Source organism: Sciurus carolinensis, chromosome 12 (assembly GCF_902686445.1).
Source record: "Sciurus carolinensis chromosome 12, mSciCar1.2, whole genome shotgun sequence".
In the NCBI taxonomy this organism is placed as follows: Eukaryota; Metazoa; Chordata; class Mammalia; order Rodentia; family Sciuridae; genus Sciurus; species Sciurus carolinensis.
In genome coordinates, this window is record NC_062224.1 from 24,157,235 (window position 1) to 24,178,963 (window position 21,729).

Sequence of the window (21,729 nt, forward strand, 5' to 3'; positions counted from 1 at the left end):
TAACAGTCTTTGTTATTTTATTAGCAGGATGCCTTGAGACACACGCAGCATCTGGCGGAGGATTAACATACATACATGTGTATGTATGCGTCACGTATATATTTACTGCAAATGGTGGGGATCATTTAGTGCCCGAGATGGGAGACCTGAAGTCAGGTTTTGAAGAGGTGGATGGCGTGAGGCTCGGCTACCTCATCATTAAAGGAAAGCAAATGTTTGCCCTCTCCCAAGTCTTCACAGATCTGCTGAAAAACATCCCGAGGACGACCGTGCACAAGCGCATGGATCATCTAAAAGTGAAAAAGCACCACTGCGATCTGGAAGAGTTGCGGAAACTCAAGGCAATCAACAGCATCGCCTTCCACGCCGCCAAATGCACGCTCATCTCCCGGGAAGACGTGGAAGCTCTCTACACCTCCTGCAAAACCGAGCGTGTCCTCAAGACCAAGCGCAGGAGGGCCGGCCGGGCCCTGGTCACAAAGGCGCCGCCGCCAGAGCGCGCCGCCGCCGCCAGCCCCCGCCCGGGGTTTTGGAAGGACAAGCACCAACTTTGGCGGGGCCTAAGCGGAGCCGCGCGGCCCCTGCCAATCAGCGCGCAGTCCCAGCGCCCCGGCGCCGCCGCTGCGCGCCCCGCCGCCCATCTACCTCAGATTTTTAGCAAATACCCGGGCTCGCACTACCCGGAAATCGTACGCTCGCCTTGCAAACCCCCTCTAAACTATGAAACTGCCCCGCTCCAGGGAAACTACGTCGCCTTTCACTCGGACCCTGCTTATTTTCGGAGCCTTCTGTGCAGCAAGCATCCGGCCGCTGCTGCCGCCGCCGCCGCCGCCGCCGCCGCTGCCGCAGCCGCCGCCGCCGCCTACTACCAGGCGTCGGCTCCTGGGCCCCAGCCCAAGGCGGCGGCGGGCGCCGGAGGCCCGGTGAACCTGACCTACCGGTGCAAGCGCAAGCGCGGGGGCTCTAAGGACTGCCTGCTCGCGCCCCACGCTGGCGCCCGGCGCCTGCTGCTGCTGCCCAGATCCTACAAAGCCAAGGCGGCGGCCGCGGCGGCGGCTGCAGCCGCAGCGGCGGCGGCGGCGGCTGCTGGGGCCACTTGCCTGGAGAGGTTTCATCTGGTCAACAGCTTCTGCCCGCCTCCCCATCACCACCACCACCACCACCACCACCATCACCACCACCACCACCACCGGGCCCAGCAGCCGCAGCCGAATCACCACCCCCCTCACCACCACCGGCCGCAGCCCCATCTAGGCAGCTTTCCCGAGAGCTGTAGCAGCGACTCCGAGTCCAGTTCCTACTCGGACCATGCAGCCAACGACTCGGATTTTGGCTCCAGTTTGTCCAGTTCCAGCAACTCTGTGTCCTCGGAGGAAGAGGAGGAGGAAGGAGAGGAGGAGGAAGAAGAGGAGGAGGAGGAAGAGGGGGGCAGTGGGGCCTCGGATTCCAGTGAAGTCAGCTCCGAGGAGGAGGACTCGTCCACGGAGTCAGACTCCAGCTCCGGCTCCAGCCAAGTGTCAGTGCAGAGCATCCGTTTCAGGCGCACCAGTTTCTGCAAGCCTCCCAGTGTGCAGGCGCAGGCCAACTTCTTGTACCATCTGGCCTCCGCCGCCGCTGCAACCAAACCCGCTGCTTTCGAGGATGCCGGCAGACTTCCCGACCTCAAAAGTAGTGTCAAAGCGGAGTCACCAGAGGAGTGGAATCTGCAGAGTTGGGCCCCCAAAGCGTCTCCGGTGTACTGCCCGGCCAGCCTGGGGAGTTGTTTCCCAGAGATAAGGAACGATAGGGTATCTGAGATTACATTCCCACACTCTGAAATTTCCAGTACTGTAAAGAGAACTGACCTGACAATTAACTGCCTGGCAGAGGGGGCCTCTTCACCTAGCCCAAAGACAAACAATGCATTTCCACAACAAAGAATACTCCGAGAGGCTAGGAAATGCCTACAAGCTACTCCTACTACACACTGTGCAGATAACAACACAATAGCTGCTAGGTTCTTAAATAATGATTCTTCAGGAGCAGCAGCAAATTCAGAAAAAGATTCCAAAATCCTTCATTGTCCTGAATTTGCTACGGATTTGCCCTCTTCACAAACTGATCCTAAAGTGGATGCAGCAGCAGTAGCAGCAACTAAAGTGGAGAATCTGTGCACTGACACAGGCGACAAGACTTTGTCATTTCTGCACAATATTAAAATCAAAGTAGAAGACAGTAGTGCTAATGAAGAATATGAACCTGATCTTATTACAAATAAGCTAAAGTGCGAGTGCAATGATACAAAGGGTGAGTTTTACAGTGTGACTGAAAATAAAGAGGAGGACGCCTTGTTAACCACAGCCAAGGAAGGTTTTGCATGCCCTGAAAAAGAAACTCCTTCCTTAAATCCACTGGCTCAGAGTCAGGGCCTTTCATGCACTTTAGGTTCTCCAAAACCTGAGGATGGGGAATATAAATTTGGTGCCAGGGTGAGAAAAAATTACCGAACACTAGTACTGGGAAAACGACCTGTCCTTCAGACACCTTCAGTCAAACCAAATTTGAAATCAGCTAGAAGCCCTCGTCCTACAGGTAAAACTGAGACACATGAAGGAACACTGGATGACTTTACAGTTATAAACAGACGCAAAAAGGTAGCCAGCAATGTAGCATCAGCAGTGAAAAGGCCGTTTAATTTCATGGCAAATTTTCCTTGTCCACCATCACTCATTATTGGGAAGGATGGGGACTTGTGGCCAGCGTATTCTTTAAACACCACTAAGGATTCCCAACCTCCTCACAAGGCCCATCCTATATGGAAATGGCAGCTGGGCGGTTCTGCAATACCTCTTCCACCTAGTCACAAATTCAGGAAATTTAATTCATAAAAATGTTTTGGAAGATATTTTCTTGAACCATATTACCTTCCTTTTGTTGTAAACTGCACAGGATGGTTTGTACAAGTCCATTAATGGTGTTACATCCCCTTTGGAGTCCTGGTTTATCGCATTTTGAAGACAGAAATCGGATTACTTTTTTTCCATTGCGGGTTTTTTTTTTTTTTTTTTTTTTTTTTTTTTTTTTTTTTAGTAGGGTGGGGGTGGGGTGGGAGAAGGGTTGGTTTACATACCACAGACTACTTCAGGCTAAAGACTCAAGTAAAACTCAGTTATTATGGTAGAGCTGGAACACTTTACTGTTTCAATACTAATAATGCACCGGTACCTCAATTCAACTGCTACAAATAAATGTCAAAAGGTTGAATAATAAATATTACAATGAGCCATTAAGTTTATGCACTAGATTTCAGATCTGAAAGTGTAACTGTTAATTCAGTGAAAGTTTGTTAGGTTACATGGTTACACAGTGAGGTAGCAAGAAGTTTCTGTGAGCCCAAAATGTAATTGTCTGGAGCTCTCATTTGTGGGGTATCTTTTTCTTTTTACTCCCCTCATTCCCTCTCCAAGAATAGTTGCACTTAACTTTTAAAAAAAATTTTAAGTGTAAAGATTGGGGTGTGAGTCCTGATTGCTGATAAAAAGCTGCCTCATGTACAATAAGTAAAATATGGGAAAAAAAATTTGGGGGGGGTGGTGGTAAAGGATGTGATTTTTACTTTTACAGCCACTCCTTGCAATTGGAAAAGTCCTTTTTGTGTTCTCATCCAAATGTTTTCAGTAAGATGACTTATTCTTGTCCTGCTTATCTTGTGGTCTGAACATGACTCTTCAAACTTTCAGAACAATTAAAATATTTCTCTTAAGAGCAGGATATTTTATGGTCTAACTCTTCATAGTGACAAAGTAGTAAATACAACCAAGAAAAAGAAAGAGGGGTCAGAGTTGTAATACCCCAAATGAAAATTAACAGTTATTTCAGGGCTTTTTGGTACTAGAACTCAGGCACTTGGATTTTATTACCTTATAGTTTTTTCTGCATCTCTAAACTTCTGTTTTCAGACCATCCTGTGTATACAGCAGGAGAGTTTCTACTGCAAGTGACAATCAGAGGTGACTATCTATATTTGCACTTAAAATCAAGGTAGTTCAACATGCAAATGACTAGGGTTTAGCCCTTGGTAAGGGCCATGCTGGTGTACTGTGTTGTGATGATGGAAGCAGTAAATCAAAATTATGGAAATTTGCACTGTTGAAAAGCATGCTTTAGCTTTATTTTCAATTAAAAACACTGTTTAAAATTCCTGGTTCCATACATTTCTACTTATTCCAGATTGAAGAATGGTTAACAGGAATGAATGGTTTTGTTGACATTTTCACTTGTAATGTTTTTGCCTAAAAGAAATGCATTTATTGGGTGAAGTGTTTTGTTGTAATACTTTGTGATGAGGCAGGTCAGGTTCTGTGCCTAACATTGGTGAATTTTTTTCTAAATAACAAGAAAATTTTACAAATGTTACAAGTCAAGTACTAAAAGTTTCAGATTTAAGAAAGTAAAGCAGAGATCAGTTGTTATTTCATTGAAAGTAGAATCTAATAATTTTTGGTCCATCTCAGTCTGACAAATTATATATCTCGTATCCTTGCTATCTTGAATCTAAGAAGTTGCATCTATAGATCATAAATCACAAAGCAAAACAAAACACCAATGAAATGTTTACTGTGTGAATTTAAGTCACAATTTCTCATGGAAATTTAGTCTATCCCCCCCTTAATCTTTTAATTCCTACTCCCTTTGAAATTTTCCTTTTGTCTATAAATGTTTCAGATAAATCTGGATGGTCTCAGCCCTAATTGCTGTATATGCTCTGTGGTTTTCCTCTTGTAAAGGACAGAAGCTGAGGATACCTGCATCCAAATACATTTGGATGGAGTAAACAGATGCTTTGAACTGTCTCCCTTCCTTTCCTTTTTGAATGTTGCCAGATGTAGGTTCACTGGATCGCTTTTTATTAGAATGGTAGATATGGTCAAAGCAAAAATTCAGGGTTGTTATCCTTGAATTCACATTTGTATATAGTTCCAAAGACCAGTCCATGTTACAGTTAAAACCTCAGAAAGCTGAACAATTGACTTCTCAATCTGAGTTCTTTCCTCTTTGAAAGGCAATACAGAATCTAGGTAGTGAGTTGTCCTGAAAAATGAATCTGTAAAAAGTGTGACACACACACTGGAAGTCTGTAATTTCTACTCTAATTACTGCTAAGTCAAGGAAGTTCAAAGTACAGTGACTACTACATCTAGACTAATACTTTCCTTGTTGGCTATGGACTCATTGTTCCTAAATTATAAATTGAGAATATATTTGAAATCTACAGATCTTGGGTGTGGGAGGACTGTAAGATGGAATAAGCACAAATTAAAACAAATATACCCTATGGAATTTCTGACATAAAATATCAGCCTCCAGCTTTGACACTTGGTCTCTAGCCCTCAGAGAATCAATAGTTTCAGTTTATAAGAGCTGGAGAATGAGCAGTATGGAGGCCGAGGCATTCCAGAGTGATACCATCAAAAGGAAAGAAATTAAATAGTCAACACAAATTTCACCCCACAGTATTACTATAAGCCAGCCAACCACAGCAAAACCTGAGTTAGGGCTTCTTTCAGGAAAGTGTACCAAATAGTATTGCAGTAAATGGCAAATACAAGGTATTCTTTCAATTCCTGTTAGCCCCTTAGCTGTTTTCCCATCCTGCTGTGGGAATTATTCTCAGTACAGTTTATTTTATTTGGGTTGTCTTATGATTAATGGAAATATCTAGATTTTTCTAAGATGCTATAAATGTCCTATTTGTTCAAAAGTTAAGCCTTATTGAGAGTAAAACAGAAGTTACCTCCATTGATAGATTGCATTTTTACATTTAAATATTTTCAGGGAATAGATTTTTTAAAAAGTTATATGGCTCCAGGGTCTTTGATACCTGTGTCTAAATTTGATCAACGTTCACAGACTTGAGGAAAATGCAGGAAAAGCTCTTTCTCTGATTTGGGGGGAAACAAACTTGTTTTTGGTTTCCTATGAAAGTAATTTCCCATTAAGACTGTAAAGTGAAGATTTAATTATTTTTTTAAGAGATGTGTTGGACTTTTTTCCATAGTCAGCTTATCTGCCTTTCCAGAAAATGCAGCTTGATTTTTCCCCCCAACTATTTACTTTTTAGAATGGGTGTTCCCTTCTACTGGCTTACTTGATTACAGTGGAGTAATCTCAATAATGGTTGTTTATTTGAAAATCAACAACAAGGAGCCACCACTAAACAGCAATAACACAAAATAGATGGGCTAGTGTGTGGATTTTTATCTTGTTCCAGGCTGGGTGACTTTCAATGGTCTAGAAATTCCTCAAAGTTCTAGTCAACAAGAATTGGATTGGGAGTTTCTGCTGATATGAGAATGATAGTTTTGTTTGCATGCAGGAAGAGATGTAGAATAAACTAATTCCTCAAAAGCATTTTTTTCCTTTCAAAGAAAAAAAAATCCTCCATGGTAAATAAATAAATAAATAAATAAAGGATCAGCATCTACAAAAGAAAGAAAATGTGGTGAGTTTTGCTTCACCTTGAAAATAATTTCCTGCTGAAAGAGATGTGAAAAGAGGGATTTCCCATAGCCAAACTAGGAAGAAGGAGGAAAAAAAAAAAAAAAAAAAAATTAAAGGTTCCCCATCAACTAACCTCAGGAAATTGGCAAGGAGGAACAGGGCATCCACCTTAGCGAGTCTTCCTAGTCACCCCAGTCATCCCCAGGATTTTCCCCTTCACTGTAAGGAAGAACTATTTTTAATGCTAGCTTTGGTTTTGGTTTGCTCCCTAGGCCAAAGGGCACTTTGCAAACTAGCCTGGGGGGTGGGGACGTAGGGCAGATCGGGGAGGTGGGGGAGGGCTGCATTTTACCTGTTTGGCAGGCCCTCTTTTACTTAAAAAAAAAAAAAAGAAAGAAAGAAAGAAAGAAAAAAGAAAGGAGGGGGGCCTAGCTATCATTCTTTGCCCATGCCCTAGGCCCCCGCTACTCTCTCGCTCCTTTTCAAACTGTGGCGGCCTCACAAGCTCCTACTTTAAAAGGCCTGAGATGTTTTGCATGAAGCCCTCACAATAGGGGTTGAGGGAATTGACAGTTTCAAAAACAAGGCGTTCAGTCCTTTCCAGCTGCCGGGCCGGCTCTCTCGCACCAACTCCTCGTCCCTCTCTGCTGGTGGCGTCCTCCGGAGCGCGCGGCCTCCCCCACCCCTCCAGCCCGCGCTCTGGCCGGCCCCACCCCGCCCCCAGGCTGTGTTTGTAAACAGGGGTCAGTGGCCAGGGCTGCAGGCGCGGGCTTTGGGCCTAGCGGCCTGTAAAGGAAGGCAGGGGACGACTGAGCAGGCAAAGGGCTTAGGGCTGGCCAGAAGACCGAGGGGATTTCGGGGTCTCATTCCCCCTCGCTTGCCCCTGGCAGCCGAGTTCTGGGGGCCGCATTGACCTACGACAGCTCTGGGCTCTCTGGCCCGCGCTACCGCCACCAGAAAGAGTGTTTAAGTGCCGCCATTTTGCATGGTGGCAAACAAATTTCTTTGTGACTACCCCCCCGCCCCCGCCCCATCTTGTTCTCCTTAGAGCATGTGACCATTTCGTTCCCCGGGACCGAAGAACCTGCACTCCAGTTTGTCTAGCTTAGTCTCCTGGCCAGGTGGCTTGAAGGCCTGGAGCTAAGGGCTGCAGGGCCTGGGCCTCCTGCCCCCGGCCGATCTTCTGGGACTGGAACGTCTCTCCTCACTTTGTACTCCTTTTGTGTGTCCTGAAGTCATCTCCCATCCCCGCACACGCACAGGCTGCCTAGCTCTTTCTCACCTTTTCGCCCAGGCCTCATCTCTCCTGCCGAGGCAAATGGAGCCCAGCTCTTTGCATTGGGCAAAGGGCTAGCCAGGCCTCCAAAATGAACGAGTGGAACCCGAGTAGCAAAGGGACAGCTCTTCCCATGGGCCAGCCTAGCTACAAATATTTCCTGGGAAGTGGCCCAAGACCAGAGACCTGGTGTGTGGTGAGGGCGCTGAAGCACACGCTGGGCCGGGCGGAACTCCTAAAGTGAGAGAAATGTGATGGGGTATGACTTGCTTGCCTTGACGCCATGGTTTGTCCCGTGGAACTTCTCTCTGTGCACTGTGCATCTATCTGCAAGTGGTATGATGACCTGGAAACGGGAAACCGGAGACAGTGACCTGGAAAACCACCCTCAGTTGGGGAGGTTGGAGTGCAGCAATGCAAACAAAGCTGCTACTGGGAAGAGGGGAAACAGAGGTGCACCGCAGATAGGTCACAGGAAAGTGCAACAAGCTTGTTTTCCCGGGTGTTTAAAATGCGGCCCTAGTTGTAAAGTGTGTGAAATTACGCACTGGTCTCTTAAAGAGTGCCTAATTTATAGTAAATAGCAAGGTCTTTGTAAATGGCTTTATTATGTTGTTTCTTGTTAATTGTTGAGAAAATCCCCATTGTTGAGTGTGAAAGGCTTTATGAGCTAACCTGGTCCTCAGCGCAATCAGAGGGCAGTAAAGGGCCGCTCGGCCTCCAAAGTCTGGCGCGGAAGCTGGCGCCGGCCGAGAGTGCCGCGGGGACCTTTGGAGATGCTGCCTCAGCCTGGAAAGAAAATGGCAAGGCTTTCCAGGCTTTAATTAATGAGAAAGCGTGTTCTGAACTCGCGGGTCCCCGAGAGCGGCTGGCTGAGTGCGGCGGGGGAATCCGGCTGGCCGCGGAGACCCTGGCGGCTAAGGCCGCGGGGAGGAGGAGCGGGCCGGGCTCTCATCCCGGGTCACAGCCCGCAGGGGGTCACGCCTCGACCGCAGGCCGGCGGGCACCGGGCGCCGGCTGGAGCCGCGCTACGGTGGAATTGGATCTTGGGCTTTGTCTGGTTCTCCAACCGCGTGGAGCTCGGGCTCGGGCCGGTTCCACCACGTTTGCGGACCCCCGCCCCCTAAAAGGCCCGCCGGACCGGGGAACCGGAGGGTCTAACAGGCAGAGCAGGCTCCGGGGAGAGCTCCAGGCCCCTGCCTGGGCCTCCTCGTCTTTTGTTTAAAGCGCTCTCTCTTTCCCTCCCTCTTTTTCTCTCTCCCTCTCTCACTCGCGGACACACACACGCGCACACACACACACACACACACACACCCTATTAGAAACCTGAAAGGGACTCAGAAGACAGGAGAAATAAGAGGAAGGGTTTTTGGTTTTGTTTAACAAGGAAAATAATTTCTTGAGTCTAAGATAAAATATTCCTATGCTCCTTTCCTATCTCTTCCAGTTCCCTTTCCAGCCAGCTGGGACCCGGAAGAGAACGGGCAAAACCAGGCGGGCGCTGGGTTCTTTGCATGAACTTTGAGGAAAAGACCTGACTTAGTCCTGCAGGCCTGACAGGGAGGGCAGAGAGCGCCTCCCGGGGCTGGGCCCCTCGGCCTTTCGCCGGACTTAGGACCCGGCTGGTTGCTGGGGGGAAAAGCAGCTGCCGCCTCTCCGCAGCCTCGGAGCTCAGGCACTGCTGCTAGAAGGAAGAAAACCCCTTGAGTCTACATTGGTGGAAGAAAACCCAGGTTAGGTGGACTGCGTGTGAGCGTTTGGACATTAGATAATGCAAATCACAAGGAAATGTTAATACCAATCAGAAAAACCTGTATTCGGCTAGCTTCCCTTTTAAGATGGCCCTCTGCTTGCGCACTCTCACTCTCACCAAATTAGCTATTACGTGAAATCCCCCTGGGTTTAAAACACTTGTTTCGCGGATTCGCGTACAACCCATATTAACTATGCACTTTCTGCTATTCCTCTTGTGACTGTCCCTGGTTCTTCCTTCTTTGCGGAGAGTATGATGCATTTTATTTTAGCCCAATCGATGCGTGCAAATACTGGGATAACACAACCCACACATCTGCGGTGGAGGCTGTTTTCAAAATTGAGTTTAGGGATCAATACTAAGTCGAAATGCTCCAAATTGCATGGATTCGCCAAATTCAAGCCTTGGGCTCCCACGCCCCTTTCCTGACTGATTAACGCACTCACAGACTGTAGCTGCTTGTCTATCCTTCCTGCCTCTCAAAACAGGATGTTTTCATCCAGTGTATTTGGTTTTCCCTAAAGATCTCTCCGGTGTGCTTGGAAAAACACGACCCCAAAACGTGTGGTGTTGAATCCTTGTCAATGGCTTCCATGCGGGTCTCTAGGTCTCTCCACACTTCCATTGCTGTTTGCTAGCACCCCACCCCTTTATTTTCCTAGGACCTAACAGTAGCACCTAGAAGGGCCACAGTGGGTACTCAGAAAACGTTTGCCCAATTTAAATATTTTACTGGCGAGAAAATATTTAAATATTTTCTTGGCTCCTAGGATGACATCTCTTAGAGTTCAACAGTTTGGGTCGAAGCACATCCAGCTCTCTATTCTTTTGCAGTGCTCGGCTTCAGCTGCAAGTGAACTGGTGCCTAACTGGGGGAAGGGCAGTGATTGTCCCCTTGTTGCAAGGGACTTTTAAGGCCAAAAAGGTGGTGGTGGTGGTGGTGGGGAATTCATTAGAGCCTGATAAATCTGTGTGTATGTGCCTGCGTGTGGAGTCTGAAAACAATATGTATAAAGGAAACAACCTAGACATCTCCTCGGATGTTAGGGTAACCTTGTTCTTTAGCTCCTGATGCCTAGGTCTTCCTTCAGGTTAGAGGACTGGAAGATAGAAAACACTGGAGAGAGAGAGAGTGGCAGGCAGTCTTGAAGCTCTCCAGTAGGATCTAGTTATTCATCTAATCAGTGTGGGTTTGACGCTTTTTGGATGGAAAAGGCTTAGTAGTCAATAGACTTGGACTCTAAAATATTGCCAGTCTAGCAAAGAGCTCCCAGGTCTGCAAAGGCCTTCCCCAACCCAGATGTATGTAAGGAAGGGAAGAAACAGACGGGAAACCACTTGAGTGGCCTGCCCTCTTCCTCAAGCCACCAAAAAACAAACAAACAAAGTCAGAATTCTCTGAAGACTGGGCTATGGGAGAAGCACATGTAGGGTACCTGAAGGCTGGAATATTATTTCCATTGTTAGTGATTGCCTTCTTTAAGATCAGTTTGTTAGCTCCAGGAAAAACACAATTCTTGTGATAAGTGATGAGCAGTAGAAAGGAAAAACAGTGTGGAAGAGACTACACAGAGCCTAGGCAGCCGCCTTCCCCCTATCCTGTGAAAGTTAGATATGACACAAATTTATAAAAGATCTTTAGGCTACAACTTGGTCAGGAGGCAGATTCTTTGAATCTCTGAAATGACCTGAAAGAGCCTAGATTCTTGAATGTCTTGGGAATAAAGGCATATTTTACTTTTTTTCCCCCTCAAGTCTCCCTTTCTCTTTTCTTCTCCCTTCAAGTGAATCCCCTGATTGTTAGTGGTGCAAATATCAAAGATTAGTTTTCTTCCTCTATGTTGGGTCCAAGTATGCAGGCCAATAGATGGATAAGCTTTGAGATGCCTTATTATTACATCCATTCAAATTAAAACCTGCAGAATGTAGTAGAAATTGCCATGAACAGGTTTATTTACCTTTCTTCTCTTTTCCCCTTATCTCCCTCCCACCCCGCTTTTTTTTTTTCTTTCTTTCTCTTTTCTCACCCTCTCAGCTTCATCTCCTTTTTTCTCTCCCCCATCCTAAACCTTGCACCCAGGTGAAGGCTACATTGGGAAATAACAATATTTGATAATCCAGAGTTGGAAAGAGGGGAAGAGTGGAATTTAATGCTCAGAGAGGCAGTCTGGGAGCCTCCAGTGATCCTGAGCTTCCTTGCTGGGGTGAGGGGCCAGGGCTTCTCAGCCTCTTGTTCTGTATATGCTGAGCTATTCTGGCTAGACTATAAAAAACAGTGTGTATCTCAAGACCAGGAGAGCTCCACTCCATAAACACATGGCTATGGTTTTAACATGGAGTGCACTGCCAGATGCAAATGTACAGAGATGCTTTTAATTTTGTTCCAAGTGTTATACATCATGTGGCAAATTGGTCTTTAGAAAGCCAATTTTTACTTTTTTTCTGTTAATAATAAAGACTTGATCATTTATGATTGAGAATTAAAAAGAGTGAGCATCACTACCACCAGTGTTTCTTAACTGATTTTTAAAAAGGGATGTGGTATTTTTTTCTTTCCTAAATAAGGAAATTTTGTTGTTGTTGTTTCTGTTTTGCTTTTTTGCAGGTGCTGGAGATGGAACCCAGGACCCCGAGCACACTAGGCAAGTGCTCTACCACTGTGCTACAACCCCAGCCCCTAATAAAGATTTTTAAGTGGAAAAGCTTAGTTAATATTTGAATTGTCCAATGCATATCATTTTAAGAAAATAATTAAAACACTTTAATCCTTGTATTGTTTTTATCCTTCACATCTTTATGTGCTGTAAATTTCAAAAAAAAAAAAAAATTAGGAAATATGTTGTATGTTCCTGCCATATTCTTCAGGGAAACTACTTCTGAAACATCTACTTTCTCTAAAACATCAGCATTTCCTATTGTCATATATATTTCACTCTGTTTGTAATTTTAGATTACAATTAAATAGGAGAAAAACCAACTTATTTTGTAGAACTTAAGTTGGAAGAAAATATTACTTATTTTGAAGACTTGGGTTACCAGGGTTTCTAAAATCTTGTCTTCTAGCTGGTTTATCTGAATAGGATCTGATCCTATACACATGAGGGGTGCACATAATATCCTGACACAACAGAAGGATTTCTAGATGAATTGGAAGCATCCTGATTGTGAATTTCCTATCTCTTCCTGTTTGAACCAATACTTTAGTGAACACTCCAAGATTGATTTTAAATGTGATCTCCATTTTTTTTTAAAGTGCAAAAGTCATTATTAAAGAAAAGAAGACCAGGAAATCTTTTATAAATACTGTTAGGACCATTGATTCCAGTTACCTGCTATAATGTGAATGGAATCATTATGACTGTTCCCATTGACACAGTTTCTTCATTCAGGATCCTGGCCAAAGGAATAGCATGTCAATGTGTAAAATTCTAGCCAAAGATAAGCCATTACAATGGAAATCGCAATGTGCAAAGTCTCATTGAAGCCAATGAAATTGAGTGTAATATCCATACAGCATTCTCATCTGCTTGCTCCAGGATTTAGTATGCAGCTCTGCATTGAAATGAGATTATGCATATAAAATGCCAATATAGACTACACTGCCCAATAAAACATTAGAGAAGCAACTTAAAGCCATATACATGGGCTTTACTTAAATTCGAACTTCATGTACGAAATAAACCACAGCACCATTAGAACACTAAATCTACAAAATGTCCTCACTCTGGTTTTTCATGCTTCTTTCTGCATGACTCCCCCACCCCCTCCTATCCAAACACAATTCTTTTAAGGGCACTCTTCAAATCATCTAACAATTCCCAAAGGGTATTCCAGGAGTCTCTTAAAGTGTCTTTCTAAATTAAAAGGCTTCAAACAATTTAAGTGTATTTTTGAACCAAAAATATCAGAAAGTATTTGGACTTGCAAACCTATGTGTATGTAAAAAGAAGAAAGGGACCAAAGAGAAAATGCCCCCACAGTGGATTACAAGGTTATGGGACAGGTCACTAGGAAAGGGAAATAAAACTGAATGTTAGGTTGGGCTTGTAAATTATGCACCTTTCAGGGAAAGAGGTTTAAGGTCTCTTCACTCAAGGGTTTTTTTCCCATCCATTTTGCTATTAATTCTTAACTCTTGGTAGGCAGTTCTTTAATGAGGTTGTTTGTGGCAGGTTAATTTTCTCCAATCTACTGAGCTCCTCATTTTCCCTTTTAAGTGCATGCTGCCTAGAGCTTTCAGAATTTTCCATACCAGAAGAAAACAGAATAAACGTGAAGTTGCCTGGCTGGGCTGGGAATTAAAGGTGTTATGTGGACAGATAAATGGAGGGCCTGGACAGATGGGAGTGGGAGGGTAGAAGCCAGACTGAGTTGAGGGCAAGAGGGAGAGAATTCGGTCTTAGGAGAGCAATGACCCTAGGAGTGTAATATATTAAATATTGCGGCGATCGATTTCAATACCCCAAGTGGACACGGGAATAAAAATTCACCAACAAGCTGAAGTGATTAGGAATGCTTTGTTGTGAAGGAAAAAATGTGATTTTCTTCAAATCCTTTTTGTTCAGGTTAGAAGAGGCCCAGACAATCCAAATGTAAGCCCTGGACTCCCAGTTTGGAATATAACCTGAAAGGTTAGTCATATCTCAATGGTACTTCTGCAGAGTGGAAAGATGAGCTTTGTACCAAGGAGGATTAAATATCAACCAGGATTGTGAACTGGTGACTCTAGAAGCTTTTCCCCCAAATCAGAGAAGGGGACATTTTGGAGAGGCCATGCATTTCCTATGCATCAGTCTTTGTTTCAGCACTAGGACAAAGCACTGGCTTTTGCACAATTCTTCTTTCATTAAAATCCAGGAGAAAATGCACAATATGGTTTACAGAAGGTTGATTCACAATAGTGGGACATAAAAACAGCCTCTGGTGCCGTGTAGGGGAGAAAGATTTTTTAAGTGTCATTCTGGGGACAAAAGTATGAAACCGTCATATATACAGACACAAATGTTTGCTATCATACATGATTTTGTTAGTGATTTCAAGAATTGGGTGGGATTTCTGTTCTTTTTTCCTACCAAATCCAGTTCTTAGAGATTCATGCTATGAACTGTGTTCCTGAAGTCCAGGAATCTGTTTAGGGATTTGGGGTAGTCACTGTGGAGGCTGCTTGGAGCTGGGGAATTGTTTTCAGTCACAGCCTAATGGGCAAAGCCTGGGCTCTTCACACTGGGGACACCAAGTCTGCTGCGAGGGACACACTGCTGGATGCCTGCATGCAGCAGCAGCAGCTACTGCAGCTGCCTCCTTCAGTGTGGCCGCTACAAATCTGAGAAAGAAATGCAGCATCATACAAAGGATTTCTTTAATGAGGAAGAGTCCCTTGGACTGACTTATGGGCTGTGGCTGCTGCTCAGGCTTCTCCTTCCCTCTAAGAGATCTTTTCTTACCCTATGATATGTTTCTTTATTTGCTAGCTGTCCCCCCTCAAACACACATATTAATTCCCTGTGATAACCCAGAGGCTGATTTCTATTTTACCCTGGTAAGGATGAACTCAGAAGGTCTAATTCAGGATGGATTGTAAAACTGGGCAAAAGCAAATACCCCCATGCTCTCTTGCAAGCTCTCTCTTTCTTTCTCCTCTCCATGTATATATTCTCCCTTCTCTGCCATCAGTCATCTAGTCTTCTATCCATCATAATGATGACTAGCTCCCACTTGCAGCATGGTCCTAAGGATCAGCCATATTTCTGTATGAGAATCTCTTTACCAGGGAATGGGCCAGGCAGGAGAAGGAACCTTAAGCCTTCCCATCTCTTTTAAATCTAATTCGGGCTGACCATGGCTGGGTTAAGGCTGAGATTGGTTGTGCAACAGAGCACTTAGGTTCCTGCAGCTTGAATCTCCCAGGCTTTCTGTGGAGTGATGAGTTGGCTACAGGGAGGCTATTATGCCCTATAAAGCTGTTTATCTCCCTTAAGCTACATGGCTCTTTCCTCTCTTCAGGATGGGTCCAGTCAGGTGCAGGAGTAAAATGTCACTCAAAAAAAGTTACTTTGAGAAAATAGTTATGAAACCAGTTATCTCTCTCCTTGAGTGTGGAAAAGGCTTAGTTAGGGGGACTTTGGGTAAGAAAGAGATTGTTTCATTTTACTCTGTTCCCCTTTGACCATTTTTTATTGGGAGTCTTCCTCCTCTTCTTCTTTCTTTTCTTCTTCTTCTTCTTCTTCTTCTTCTTCTTCTTCTTCTTCTTCTTCCTCCTTTTCTTTCCTCCTCTTCATTTTAAATCATGTCAAAAGAACATGCAGGTAGAAAGCACCAATGGATCTATACTATGGTCCAGGGTCTGCTAGAGCTGAAACAAGGCCTGGCTGTGCCTGGGCAGGTGGGAGACTGCAGGGATTCTTGCTCTTGTGTGACTGATGGCGTAATCTGGAGAGAAAGAATCTCTTAGGGAGAAGACAGGTAGGTGGATCCTCTGGGTCCCAGGTCACTGAGGAGCAGTTTCTGAGTCATGGGCCTAAGCTCTGAGCTCCTGAAGGCCTCCCCTGATATAGAGTACCTGTTGCTTGGGGCTGTCTGAGGAACCTTTGGGCTCCTGACCTATTGTAAATCTTGGGGTTAGGTCGGGCTCCCCCCAGGCTTCTGGATTCACCTGTCATTACGCTTACTGCCCAAGGACCCTGACAAACTTCCACAATGTGGTTCTGAACAAGGGCGCTTAAGGTTCACTGATTTGTGTGTAGAACTTTGCAAAACTGCAAATAAGCGAGAAAATTTGTCTATTCTTGTGAGGGGAGATACAAGTTTGCACTTAACATGGAAGCATGAGAAAAAGAGGAGGGGAAAAACGTCTGGCCAAAATCCCCACTGTAATCTCCAGAACAATTTCATTTCCTCTGCAGCACCCTGGCTACCCTAGCTCAGGCCTCAGAAAGGTCAGGGAGGAGATGGAGCTTAAAGAGCGGGGGTGGGGAAAAGAGAGAGAGGCTAGGCCTTTGGCTAGGTCACAGGTGAGGGCTGAGCTGTGGGATGCGGAGGGGACTGGATGGAAGGCTGCAGGATGGGGGGGAGGGGCAGAGCCACGTCGTTCAGAAGGGTTTGGCGTTTTCCAGAGGGGTTTTTCTCAGGAATTCGCACGGCCCGCCTCCGGGCCGGCTTGCTGGGCTCTCCCCCGCCCCTTCTGGCAGAGCTGGTCGCAGGGAGCTCGGGTTTCTGCCGAGGCCCGGCGCTGCCAGGCCGCCCGCGCTCCGCCCGCTCGGCAAATAGGCCTTTCCCGCTTGCTGAGAAAGGGAAAAGCGCGTGCCCCGAGCCGTGCGGAGCGCTAGTGTGTCTGTGTCGAGGGCCCCCGGTCTCGCCCCAGGAGCCAAACTGCGCGCGTCCACTGCGTCAACCTTGCCCGGTCGCTCCCAGGCGGAGAATGGGTTCTGGGGAAGTGGCTCCTGTAACCGGCGGCCGAGAGCCCCAGAGGTTGCGCGGCTGCTGGGGAACCCGCGGGTAGCAGCGAGGAGCAGGCCGCGGGAAGCTCTGCCCCTCTCCGCCACAGGGGAACTTGGAAGTTTTGAACCCTTTAAAGTGATTGATCATGTCCCATTAGAGAGCGGCTCCACTCTGTCCCACCGCCGTCACCCTCTCTTGTCACCTCGATTCTAAACGTGCGCGGAGGACGCTCAGGGCTCGCGGGTGGTGCGTTTGGAGACGTGTGCTGCAAACGCGAGTATCCAGCGCCTGAGATGCCGTCCCGATTTTGGATGAATTCTGATGTGAGAACCCAAACCTGGAGGGTTGGTTTGTGCTTTCTTGCCCACAGCCCTGTAGGTTAAAGTCGCTAGTGATAGCTTTTCCCACGAAATCTGTCCCTGCATGCCTGCCTCCCTTCAAGGAAGTCCTCGCAGGAGCCGGGCTCCACACTGGGAGCCCGCAGGGAAATGAAGATGAAGGCTCATGGCCTCCACGAGTTAAGACCATTATTAATTTGGGCTGCTCGGAGCGAGTGCTCGACGCCTTCTGCTTTGGGAGTTGTTCCAGAACTGGGACGGAGGCATAAATAACCCTGGGTTTCGACTGGGAAAAGCGAGTTGAGGAGGCTCCGGGACGCATCTGAATGGGTTGGGTAAAGCTCCTGGGGCAATGGTTCGCTCTTCTTCGTCTCCAAGTAAATTCTTAACTAGTGTAGACTAAACACATTAGTATTATTAAATGTGTGAAGTAAAGGGAGATGAGAGTGGGGGGCATGCCAACTGGACCCAGAACCCGTGATACTTCTCCGGTGACAAATCAGGGCGCTTCCAACATGAAAATAGAAATGTAACATTCGACTGGACGAATTAATTTTTGACGGATTTACGGTATGATTTTCTTTTAGGCAGTATTCATTGGTTCTTTCGATCCATAGTGCAGCCCAAAGACAGAAATATAAACAAGCACTTTCTGCTTTGCGGAAGCCCCTTAACAGTATCTCCCAAAGAAAGATCAAGACACTTTGTGAATTTTCCCCAGATAATGCCTCATATTCCGAATGACTGATCAGAGAACTCCGGTATTGTTAAATAAAATGAGAGGAAGGCGAGTGACGTGGGAGTCGAACAATGGCATTTCTGAATCAGTTTGCTTGATTGACATTTGGGAGCTTCATGACCCCAGGGAATAGGACTCATTACGGTGAATACACCAAAACATCAACCAAGATTAGAACTCTAGATCCAGTTTTAATCCCATTTCAGTCTAAATTATAGTGGGAAAATATAAAATCCAAGAGAGAATTACTCCATCATATATTGACCTAAAGTTTTAATTGTAGTACGGGGAAAATAAAAGAGGAAAGCTGATGTACATTCCAACCTTTTAGGAATAGCACTGTCAAGTAAAACATATGCATTTGGTAGGGTAGGTACTGAGAATAATTGTGTGGAATATTTGGGGAGACATCTTACTGGAGGAATATATAGAGAGCCTTTTTTTTTTAATCAATGAGATAAATTTCATAACCCCTTCCACTGGTTACAAAGTGAGGATCATTAACAAATTGATGCTAGGAAAATCAGGTACCTTTAAAGGTAGAATCTAGATTTCATTATCATTTGGAAGACTTCTCTATTACTTGAGAGAGGATTTTTTTTTTCTTACAACAGAAGTTGTGTTAACATTAAATTTAACACAGGAAATTGTGAGAATGATCTTCAATTTCTGTTGGAAAAAGGGAATTTGTTTCCTAAAATCTGTTTTAACAACAGAAAAGTGTGAGATATTATGACATAATATGGGCTGTATGTTCGATGGAAGTCTAATCTGTGGCAATGTCACTGCACAAAAATTTTTGATTCAACTGAACTCATCCTCAACTCTTAGAAACTTGAAAACTGAGTCTTAGGTTTAATGCATTAAACCAAATCAACAGACCACAGAAAAACAAAGCTGTGGTAAAGATACTACCGTTATGTTCTCACATTTTTAAGTAGATAAATTATAGCAATGATGAATGTAACAGGAAGATATGAAAATAGAGCAAATATGTCATAAATAATGGAATAGAGTTGCTGCAAATATAGCTTCACAGTCATTTTGAGTGGTAGATTTTAATGAGAAGCCTCTGTGTTGCATGGGAACAGGGAGTCATAAGAATTATTTTTCAGCAAGGAGGAACTAAAATTAATTATTAGGAGCTCAGTAATCACCAAATAAACTCTGAGCTTTGAGGTTAAAAATAGACAACTATCTTCATGTTCAATTATACAGTATCAATTACTAATACAACTGATGTTTCGGTGTCTCAGTGCGACTAGATACCATCTTCTATGCAGATATCTTGGTATTAATTAATGACTTCTTTATTCTCATTATTCACAAGGAAAAATAGGGGTCGTGTCACATTAAAATTAAGATTATCTTAGTTTATCTGGGCTCTTAAACAAAGATCACTCAAAGTAATTATATTTTGAATTAATAGAGGTAGGCAATTTATCTTTTTTTTGTTCAAAGACAGGAAAATAAAGATCAGAAATAAGCAAAGTTTCATTTTGAAGATAGAAAGAAGCAAACAAACATGTCTTGACTTTTGCAATATTTCCCTTGCTAAAGGGGGAATGAGGGAACTGTAAAAGACGTGACTTTGCAAAGTCAAGTCCTTTTTAAAAGACTTGGATCGAAATTCTTGCTATGCAACAAGGATTCAAGTTTGATTAATTTTCTGCAAGCGACGTGACAGCGGTGTTTTAAAAGATTAATTAAAATTGAAGTGATACGGAGCAGGAATTCAACCTGCAGAGGCGTCCCTGGCGCCTTGGGGGGCTTTGCAAGCGAGTCCCAAGCCCGAACTATGGGCTTTCCCGAGCCTGGGACGCAATTCTCGGTCTCCTGGAGAGGAACGCGGAATTTGGCAGCGCGCCCGCCTGGTCGCCTGGCATCCCGAGCTGGCCGCCAGCTCTCGGGGGTGGGGACAGGGTGTGTCCCCGGGAACCCGCGGTCGAGAGAATTGCTAGCGCGGTTCCGGACCAGTCAGTGAGGACCAGGTCACGCCAAGAGGCCGAAGGGGGCTCCAGGCAGCCTGGAGTTGATGGCCCCGGGATCGGCCCACTACTCCTGGGGAGGAGGGCACCTACTTTGTGACCCCGTTGGTGCGGAGCCCCCTTCACTGTCGCGAGCATGCAGTAGTGCGTGGATGACACTCTGCGGAAGCGCGTCTACCGAGCTCAGAACAGGGAGGGCTCCGCCCGGGTCTGCGGCTGCAGTGCCCAGAGCGTGGGCCTAGACCAGCCGTCCTGCCTCCTGAACTCGGACCCGGGACTCCAAGCGGCCCTTTAAGGTGCTGTCGCCCGGGCCACGTCCTCCTTCCTCGGTGCTCACTTTCCTGCCCCAGCTCCTCCCTTCCTCCGCATCCCCGTGCCCTCGCTTCCCTCCGCGACGCCTTCATCCCAGTAAGAAATTAAGCTGAACACAATTGTGACTGTACTCAGGGAGATACAATCGCGGGAGCCCTCGGGGTCGCGCGCGGCGGAGAGGCGACGCGGGTGGCGCCCATGAGGGTGGGGTGGGGGGAAGGAGAGGCGTTCGTTTGCAATTAGCCTCCCCAGGGCGCCAGCTAGTGTCCCCATCTTTCCAGCTGGAGGGGGGGGATGTCTTGGGTCCCTATGGAGAGAGGCCGCGTCGCACCTCGTTGCCGGTGGGGGCGCGGCCCAGGCGGCCTCCCCTCTGGGGCTGCCCTCCGACCTGAGGCGGCGCGGGGAAAGCCCTTCCTTTGCGGCGGGTCCCAGGGGTTGGGGCCTAAAGGGGTCCCGGGGGATGCTCCGCGCCAGGAAGACTACGTGGTTTCTCCACCCCCTCGCGTCTGCCTCTCCCACCCTCTTCCAGCAGACCTCGGAGGTGCCAAAGTGGGCAGGGAGGCGGGAATGCCGGCGGTGCAGGCTTGGGAGCGAGAGCTTGGGAGCCGAGGGAGTCCGCCCGAGTGAGAAAGGAGGCACAGGGACGGAGAGAAGGGGCTGTGGGGAGAAAGGGACGCCGCTGGAGAGGGCTGGGGGCTGGAAGTGAGGCGACTGTTCCTTCCTCTAAGAGTGGCGCAGGGGGACCACTTCCCCGGGGAACCCCCACCCAGCACCTCCCACCTCCAGAACAAAGGGTCTGGGAAGCACGGTCGGGGTCGGGGAGCCGAGGTGGAGGGAGGCAGGAAGGCAGGCGGTGGGGGCAGGGGAGGGCGCCTCCCCACATTTCCTCTCGCGGCCGAATGATGGAAAGCTCCCTCCAGCAAACGCCTCGCTGAGGTCGCTTCTAAATCCGGGAGGGCTCGGGTTCCTTACCTAACGGCTGCACTCGCGCCCTTCCTCCCCCAGCGTCCCCACCCCCTCCGGGGACCGCGGCCCGGGATCCGCGAGGCCCGCGGCGCAAGGCTGTGCGGGAGGAATCGCGGGGCAGCAGCGCCCCCTGCAGGTGCGGAGCTCCTCCGCAGCCGCCGCGCCGCCCCAACTCTTAAGGTGGAACCGACCTCGTTCCCCACCCGCGCTTGTGGCTTTGGGGACTCGCAGCTGGTAGCCCTGGCTCTACCCACTGCATGTCTTCCTTGCGGGCCCGACACTCCAGAACTGTTGGGGAGTCTGCTAATCCCTGCTGTTTCCTGATCCCTTGGTCCCACTCTCTGAAGGAAGCTCCGCTATCTCGACAATCAGGAATAACTACCTGTGGGTATAAGAGGATGAGTAAGTCCCGCTTCAGGGCGGAAAGACCAGAACGGCAT

At 46.9% G+C, this 21,729-nt stretch overlaps 1 protein-coding gene across 1 annotated transcript; it reads left to right on the forward strand.

Annotated features, from left to right (window-relative positions):
• Nucleotides 1-3,023, forward strand: Skida1 (SKI/DACH domain containing 1). Its single transcript, XM_047521244.1, has one exon. It carries the CDS (start codon nt 138-140, stop codon nt 2,865-2,867), a length of 2,730 nt encoding a protein of 909 aa, XP_047377200.1. The 5' UTR covers nt 1-137; the 3' UTR covers nt 2,868-3,023.
• Nucleotides 3,024-21,729: the final 18,706 nt, after the last annotated feature.